Source organism: Mizuhopecten yessoensis, unplaced genomic scaffold (assembly GCF_002113885.1).
Source record: "Mizuhopecten yessoensis strain PY_sf001 unplaced genomic scaffold, ASM211388v2 scaffold2329, whole genome shotgun sequence".
NCBI classification, from domain to species: domain Eukaryota; kingdom Metazoa; phylum Mollusca; class Bivalvia; order Pectinida; family Pectinidae; genus Mizuhopecten; species Mizuhopecten yessoensis.
This window is the reverse complement of record NW_018404492.1, coordinates 6,295,008-6,303,979: the sequence shown is the minus strand read 5'-3', so window position 1 is coordinate 6,303,979 and position 8,972 is coordinate 6,295,008. Positions and strand designations below refer to the sequence as shown.

Below are 8,972 nucleotides of genomic sequence, written 5' to 3'. Positions count from 1 at the left end.
TTTGAATATTACATGTTAATAACTTGATTGGAATTATAACCTTGAGTTGACAGTTTGATACTTTGAAAATTTTGAGCCAGCCCTACCCCCAAGGGCTGTAGGGTGGGGCTCAAGGGAGTCAGTGTGCTAAAATTTCTTCATTTTCCTTGTTTAGAATCAGAGGTGCTAGTTTCAAATCCTTTTTAGTCTGAAATCTGTATGCTTGATATTGAATAAGGTGGTTTTATTGTTTTTTGTCACTTTGAATAATATTTCTGTTCATGTTAAAAACGAAATCAACTCTCTGTATAAATATATCAGGTGACCGTTAAGGCCCATGGGCCTCTTGTTTCTTATTGACATGTATATGATAAAATTTTATTTAAGTAATCCAGAAATATTTTAATTCAAATGAGCCCAAAATAAAAATCAGTCTCCTTATTTGCTTGAGCATATAGTAAGATTATTACTTTAGCTTTCCCCTGTCAAACTATTTACATTACCAATTTGATTATAAAAAAAATATAAAGTTATTAAGTTGTGTATTACTGTTTTAAGTCAAGTAACTGTATATCTGCACAACCTATTTTGAATAAAATTATCATGTTTGTAGACGAGAAATTACAGTTTACAACTCATAAAGATAAGTTGTTGGTGCGTATCTGTTCACAACAAGATTTTCCCAGGTGACATACTCTCTATATGTAATTAGCCACTTCTAATTGGGAAAAAAAAAAGTAAGGAAAAGATGTCAAGTAGAATTTTCATATCAGGGAACTCCTAAAATAACATTGAATTGATTCCACCAGCGCCTAAGGAGATTTCTTATCTTGAGATTTGGTTTGTTTTTAGTGACCAGCGTAAGGTTGGAGAGGTCAGCACGGTGCTTAGTCTGGAGGACTGGGGCACCATCACCACACAGCAAATCATTGTCCAGCAGGAGTCTTCTGGGGTAAGTCCGTCACAGGATAAATAAAAACTAACAAAATGAAAACATTTAGTTGATCATAGATGCATTGTGTTTATTACTATTTCAAACCTTACATTTATCTTTCATAGTGTTATTTGAGATATAGGTGTCTTATTTCTTGTTATTCATCCTGAACTGAGTTTTAACAAATACCAGCACTCGTGTGTACCTGTGTTATAAAAGTGTCACCAACTAACTTACCAAACTAAAGTATCATTCATAAATTAAACTTGTATTCATGTCTCAGTCGGGAAGCAGTTAACTGTAGAATATATATATAACTAACGCTGGTACTATTGTTGTAGACTCACAGTGTGACCGAGTCCCTCGGACAGAACATTGCGGGTGCAGCAAGGGCACAGTCACAGACCCAACAGGCCCCACCACGTGCTCCATCTCCGGCCCCACGCGAGTCAGCCGAGTACAAGGCCGCACTGGAACTGGAAATGTGGAAGGAGGGGCAGGAACATTTGTTTGAAAACCAGGTACAGCACTTGTTTAGAAGTCTTGGTACAGGGCATTACCACAAGATGTAAAGTGAACTTTTGTTTAAAAATTAGGATAAAGGCACTACATGGTACTATATCTGTATTGTGGAGTTTAAAACTTATTTTTATTTATTTTTAACACTTGAAAGGCATGAAAATATTGTCATTACACCTGGGTTCATATTGTCAATATTTTAGCTTCATTATTGTTTTCGATTGTTCAGTATAAACACAAATTAAGCTGTATGTTTTAAAAAGTATCAAAAAGTCTTTAGGGTAAAAGAAATATTTTCAAGTTACTATATTAATTTTGGAATATTTGTGTTTATTGATAACAGGTTGTATGATGTTTTGTCACCAATAAACATTGGATTTTGTATCTGTCCTTCAGTTAAAGCAAAAAGAAACAATGTACATGAAAGCTCTCGCAGAAGAATGGAAGAAAAGGGACAAAGAGAGAGAAATTTTAATGAAGAAAAAGGTAGGTAATAATTTTGAACTTAAATACATATACATTTTAATTTTTAAAGTTTTGAAGTCAATTAGCTGGATTTTATTTACTGTTCTATATTAAAGTAGAGTCTTTGGAAATATTTTAGTCTGATTGTTATACTGTCAATTATTTATAGGTTTTATTGTTTGCTCTGGTACTTCCCAAATATAAACAAATGTGCCTGAAGCTATTTGTATACTCAGGTTAGTTCTTAGCAAAAACTAATATTGTTTAAAATGAAGGGAGTTGTCTTTATCAACAAACATGTTTTTGTGTCAGATGGCGGAGTATGCACAACTTGAAGACCAGCTGAGGAAAACTTTGTCTGACCTTGAAAAACGTGAAAAACAACTGGCTGCTAATGAACAACAGGTAATCAACAAGTAAAAAAACAGGCAATCTACTAAATACAGGTAACAGGTAACTTACAAATGAATTTAAGGTGTGGTATAGAAAGCAAAAATCTTCATAAAACAGTTAAATACATGCATAGTAAGTTATCAATTCTATCACCGGCTGCGGTGGCCAAGTGGTTAAGGCTTCTGACATTCTGCTACCACTATCCCTCCACCACTGTGATGCGGGTTCAAGACCTACGTGGGGCATTCACCAGGTATTGACAGTAGGTCACTGTTTTCTGCACCACCAAAACTTGGCACATCCTTAAATCACCATAGCTGTAAAGTGTTAATAGGACGTAAAACACAAAGAATACCATGACCAGTCTTTAGTCATCAAGAAGAAAACTTGTATCTTAGTTAGTTGTGGTGATTTATAAGTGTTTGATATGTTTACTGAAATCGGTTTTGCACTAGTTGAAATAAGAATGTGTAGAGCAGAAGGGTAACCGTTATTTACAGACTCTGTGAAGAGTATCTCAAGCTTTTATTCAGACTCGATGACACTCATGTATACTTGATCCTGTTAGTGTTTCTCACATTTAGTTGACCATATGGGTTTTCCTCAGGTGACCAGAATGAAAGCTGATTTACAACGAGAGCATGACAGGAAGCTGCAGGATGTACGGGAGGCTTCACGCAGGATGAAGGAGGACTGCGACCACCAGGTTGAGCTGGAGAGGTCAGTGAAATAACAGCTTGCTGGGACAGAGAAGCAAACTGACAGAAATCATCACATATGCTGGTCACAGTTACATGTTGTTGCATCTTTTCTCTCAGATTATTCAAATCTCTCACCCCTTCGGTATCGAGATAGGGGAATTTCAACCCAAAGGGAAGAAGTCTCAAGTTTGCAAACACCTAGGCTTACAGAATGAATAACAACTTAAAAATATCACCCGAGGAGGTTGAGACTCCCCATCTTACCTAAAAGGGGTGAATAATTATTTTTCTCTTATCCTATTGAAATTTCCATAAATTACATGTAAATTCAATGTTCACATCATACAATTGTTATGACTGGGGAATCCCCCCGTCTCAACCCTAGAATGAGGTAAGGATATCTCATACCTGTAAAAACTGTCGATACACCTGTCAAGGGTAAGTGAAACGGATATCTTACACCTTGAAAAGTGTGGATACACTTGTCCAGGTTAAAGAAATAACAGTGAACCAGGAGAAAAGATATTTTAGCTCACCAGATACAAATAAACACAGTGACCTTGTTTTATGTCAGTGTGTATCTGTAGTACACTGTCAGCCATCAGTCAACTGTTGCATTAAACAACATCTTGTCAACTACTGCCATAATTCAACCAAATTTCAGATGAAGCATCCTTAGAACATGGGATCAAAAATATGCAAGTTAAGGGAAAAATCTTTCCTGGGACAGAGGGACTTGGTTAAAAGGGGTGAACTTTTCTGATTTAAACAACATTCCAAAACGACTGGGCTGGTGTCAACCAAATTGTTTTGGTAGCAGCTTTAGCCCTTGAGAATCAAAAGTTACACAAGATCTGTTCTCCTTTAGGGCTGAGGTGCAATGTAAGAGGGTCAGATTTTCTTAATTACTTAAAATGACATTACCTGCTAAACTACTGGGCATCAAAAGGAGTCAAATTTGCTGATTTGCATTTAAATAGCATCTCTTCCAAAACTTCTGGCTAAATTTAGCCAAATTGTAGTGGACAGGTTCTTAGCCAATAAACAAATACAAAAGCCAGGTGAGCAGTGTAGGTTCTTGGGCCTTTTTAATTTATACAGGATTTGTTGGGCATGGTTTCATTTTCTATGTGACTGGACCTTCCATATGTTTGAATGTATAATTACTAGTTCACTGCACTGATCTAATGTCTTGAAAACGAAACTCAAGGTTGTACATACACAGTAGTTATAATAAAAAGTTCTGATAATCCTGCCACATTTTGTACATGAATATTAGATGTCTTATCATATGAAAATATTATGTTGAAATTAAAGTATCAAGATGATTGATAATTGTTTTGATATTTCTTTCAGGTTAAAGTGCAAAGAAATTGAAGGGCTTATTGACAGATACAAGCGAGAGGTACATTTTTTTTATATATATATACATGTATATATTAAAGCATTCATTGTGTCATAATTTATTTATACTGAATTTCAGTCCATCCGAGTTTAAAGACTAAACATTCATGAATGAAGCTTCAGTAGAAATTAGAATTGGTGATGTTGTCATAATCATGAAAACTGAAAAATATGCTTGTCACCATTAGATGACAAGCTCGTTTCTGTTTTGTTTTGCCCTACATCAGAAATTCTGTTGATATTGTTGATAGATAACGGATTTGGAGAAAAAGAATCAGAATTTGGAAAAGGATTTTGCTGTGTATAAGGAGCAGCAGAACACCAAACCTGAGGTCCGGCTACAGTCTGAGATTAACTTACTGACACTGGAGAAGGTATGTGCAGGCACTGTATAAAGGTCACCTTTGTATAGTAAATACTTGTCTTCAAAGGTCATTGTCTGTAAAGGCCAACTATGAACAGCAACTGTCTGTAATTAAAGACTGATTTCAGTTCCCTTTCTTTGTTCAAACTTCACTTGAAAGCCACTTGCCTTTTGTCTGTAAGAGACATTTTTTATAGTTCCCTTCTGCAGGCGTTAAAGGTTTAAATTTTAGTGATAACTGACATTGACAAGGAGAGGCACACATGACAAGGCAGTGTCAGAAAATCTTCAGCTCAGAATCATGCCTGAAATGTGTTAACGTACAGAAAATCCATTCGTGTCCTGTATCTATCAAAAGATTAATATAATCTTTCCCCACCTTGGAGGTTAGACAGAAAATCTTAACTGAAGGGGTAAGATTCTTAAATGCCTAGTCCAAGGGCAAGACTTAAGAATCTTACCCCCAAGGGGATGAGATTTTTTCTGTCTTACTCCTAAAGTGGGGAATGATTATTTTTCTCCCACATCAAATACTAGTAGTAATTTCATGAAGTGCAAACGTTTATTTCATATGTGCCAGCAGATCAGAGTTATCTTCTGTGATCTGCTATTGTTAATGTGACACCATACAATTGTTATGACAGGGAACCCCCTCTTTGGCCGAGATATCTTTTCCCGACTGGAAGTGTAGAAATCACTGTCAAATGTGGGAGAAGAAAAAATGTAGTCATTGATACTAACAAATCAATCAACTTTTAATTGCTTTAAAAAAAAATGATATCATATCTTTTCTACAAACCTGAAGGAAGTTTGTATATTTTTGATTTTTTTTCCAGGTGGAACTGGAGCGTAAGTTGGATGCTATAGCCAAGTCGAAGGTCCACTACAAACAGCAGTGGGGCCGCGCCCTCAAGGAGCTGGCCAGACTAAAACAGAAGGAACAGGTGGCTGCCAAATCAGAGTTAAAACGTCAGCAGCAAGAACTGGAACACATGCGTCTGCGTTACCTCGCTGCAGAGGAGAAGGAGGTCGTCAAGTCGGAGAAAAAGGAATTAGAGGACCTCAAAAATGAACTCAACAGGTAAACCATTTAGATTTACAGATTAAGTTGACCTCAATTGAGCTTCTTCTTTTTTTAGAAACTAGTTGTAGAAATATGTAATTAACTATCAAGCTTTATTTGTTCAGTTAATAATTCTTAAAGTTCAACTAAATACTTTTAAACAAACATTTTTGAAGTGCTGCATTCCTTTGTACCAAGCGAAATGCTTTCACTTTTGAGGAAGAAATGTTGCTAAGTTATATTCTTTCAAAACCAATTTTTTAACATCATTTAGAGTTAGGCTTGAGAACACTTTGCTTGAACTGATCATTTACATATCACACCTATTGGATGACATTAATTAAAATACTGGATTCAGATTTCTTGTCCCGAGTTTGTGACTATGTTGTCAATTGTCTTTCTCCAGGCTCAGGCAGATAGAAGAGGAGAAAGCCAAATCTCTGAACCATTCTCTGAGTCCGCGGGAATACTCTGGATCCAAGGGTGAGGAGAGCCAGGGCCTTGATGAACACATCACACGCCTCATTGAGGAACGCGACACGTTGTTGAGGACAGGCGTTTACACCACACAGGACCGTATCATTGCTGAGCTGGATAGACAGATAAGGGAGTCTATGGTACAGAAAAAAACAAACGCTTTATAACATCAAGCCGTAAGATTGTCCAATGTACCCTGTCATGTCTTGGCCAAGTCAGATGTCCTTGTACTTCCTGGCAGGAAATGAGCAGCAAGTCAGGAGATTGAATGCATTGTATTGATAAGTAAGACATACCCTCCTAGGTGAGATCCAAGCATCCAAGTGATCGTGTTCTGTGCAGCAACTTAAACAGGTGTTTGTTCCGGTGGATGGTATTTGAATGAAGACTGTAAATGAGAGACGAGATGGACGTGACATTTCTCACTGTTACCCTGTGATATTTTAAACTTCTCAGAGTTTTCCAAGTCTGATTAAATATGTGAAGCTTTATGGAACATTTTATTGAATGAAGATTAACTCTCATCAAGCTGACCTGCTTGACCAAGAGAATAGTGTGCCTGTATACTTGTTAGCGTAGAAATGAAAGTATTAGTGTATGTTAATGGGTGTAGATACATACCAACCTGTTTGTATAAGAGTATCTGAATTCTTCAAACCTTTTTATATGATTTTGTGCTTCAGTACAGGTTGTAAATCAAACTGCTATTATACCTGATGCTTATATATAGAATCCTAGAGTAATATATAGTACCTTACTGAAGTCTGTAGTTGTTACTCTATAATTTATGTGATTGAGCTATATGTAGTATGGATTTCTTTGGATATCTTTTTTTTCTATGCCACTATGTAATATAAGGTGTTAAATTTACTACCTTGACAGAAAATCAACTCTTCAATTACAGAGAAAATAATTCTGTATAATTCTGATTGGAGATATTAAAAAGAAATATTACATGTACATGTACACAACATTATATACGTTTTAATCATGTGGCCATTATAACACATGATCTCAGTACATTATAAAATATTTGTCTCGATAGAATGCCTGAATAGATTTAATTTTGCCATGAACTTAGTGTATGAATATTTGTTAAATATCATTACAAAAATTAAGTTGGTTTAGTTAATTATTCTATCAACCACGCATGATTGATGCTCAAGATTAGATCTCTGCTAGGTGATATATTTGCCATTAATTAATATAATGTATGTTAGCAGATGTATGTGATGCTATCACAAAGTGTGTAACATTGACACGTATACAAAAGGATTGGTACAACTTTATGTGGATCTACTTTGTTACCTGTTCAGTGTTGTACAGGTAACTACCTTTTAACAGAACAATATATTGCTAGGTTGCTACATGTTTGAAATGTAAATTATTGTACATACATTTTGAAAGATGACATGCAATGCCTAAAAATAAACAAATACAAAACCTTTCCCTTCCTTGATTTTGACTTCTTGTGCAGGTAAAATTATGTTTTAAATGTACAGGCTGACGACTGATTCCACATTGATTTTGTTTTTCTTTATCATGGGTTAAAAGTCAATGTTTAAGTTGCTATTGACTTCTTTTCCATGGAGATTGAACCAATTGTCAGTGTCACAGTATTCACTATAAATATATTAATGCGCAGGTACTTTTTGGATGATTTTTTTTTTAAATATTGAGATATATGTTTTCTTTCAGTGTCAAGCTGGACTGATAGCACTAACCAAGTGGTCACAAATTAAACAAGAGGCCCAAGAGGGCCTGTATCGCTCACCTGAATATTTAAGCAGTCATAGCAAAATATTCTCATTAAATAATATATTGCACTTAAAATATTTCCCTCGAAAACTTTGTTGGCTCCATCTGTTAAAACTACCAGCAAAATATTATTATAAGATTCTATGCTTTTTGATTCTTCTTCAGAAGTTGCTTGACATATTTTTCCCTGTGACCTTGTAAGTAGGTCAATGTCATTTTCCTTTTCCAATTGGTTAGCTCTATTCCTTAAAGCTACTATATTATATACTATAATTGTATGCCTTTTAATTCTTCAGAAGTAGTTTGAACTATTTGACATATTTGATTGCTGTGACCTTGAAAGTACGTCAAACTCATTTTCATTCTCAAACTTTGTTGAGCTCCATTCCTGGAAGCCATCAGCCAAATAGGAAGATTCTATACCTTTTAGTTCTTCTTCAGAAGTTGCTTGACATATTTTTCCCTGTGACCTTGTAAGTAGGTCAATGTCATGTTCCTTCTCCAATTAGTAAGCTCTATTCCTTAAAGCTACTATATTATATACTATAATTGTATGCCTTTTAATTCTTCAGAAGTCGTTTGAACTATTTGACATATTTGATTGCTGTGACCTTGAAAGTAGGTAACACTAATTTTCATTCTCAAACTTTGTTGCGCTCTCTCCCAGAAAACCACCAGCCAAATATAAAGATTATATCCCTTTCAGTTCTTCAAAAGAAGTCGTTTGAAGTGTTTGACACATTTGACCCCAGTGACCTTGAAAGTAGGTCAAGGTAATTTTCATTCTCAAACTTTGTTGAGCTCCATTCCTGGAAGCCATCAGCCAAATAGGAAGATTCTATACCTTTTAGTTCTTCTTCAGAAGTTGCTTGACATATTTTTCCCTGGGACCTTGTAAGTAGGTCAATGTCATGT

General features: G+C 35.5%; 1 protein-coding gene across 2 annotated transcripts in view; it reads left to right on the top strand.

Moving 5' to 3' along the window:
- The window catches only part of LOC110445685 (centrosomal protein of 120 kDa-like), a 22,207-nt gene extending 14,412 nt beyond the window's left edge, over window positions 1-7,795 (top strand). The window contains exons 14-22 of one of the 2 annotated variants that reach the window (XM_021490440.1): window positions 832-931; window positions 1,255-1,434; window positions 1,829-1,918; window positions 2,210-2,302; window positions 2,898-3,010; window positions 4,348-4,396; window positions 4,647-4,769; window positions 5,596-5,840; window positions 6,229-7,795. In XM_021490440.1, coding sequence (XP_021346115.1) covers window positions 832-931; window positions 1,255-1,434; window positions 1,829-1,918; window positions 2,210-2,302; window positions 2,898-3,010; window positions 4,348-4,396; window positions 4,647-4,769; window positions 5,596-5,840; window positions 6,229-6,466 — 1,231 coding nt within the window. In that variant the 3' untranslated portion in view covers window positions 6,467-7,795. The remainder of the gene's footprint in view (window positions 1-831; window positions 932-1,254; window positions 1,435-1,828; window positions 1,919-2,209; window positions 2,303-2,897; window positions 3,011-4,347; window positions 4,397-4,646; window positions 4,770-5,595; window positions 5,841-6,228) is intronic. The other variant, XM_021490441.1, reaches the window with a different exon arrangement.
- Window positions 7,796-8,972: the final 1,177 nt, after the last annotated feature.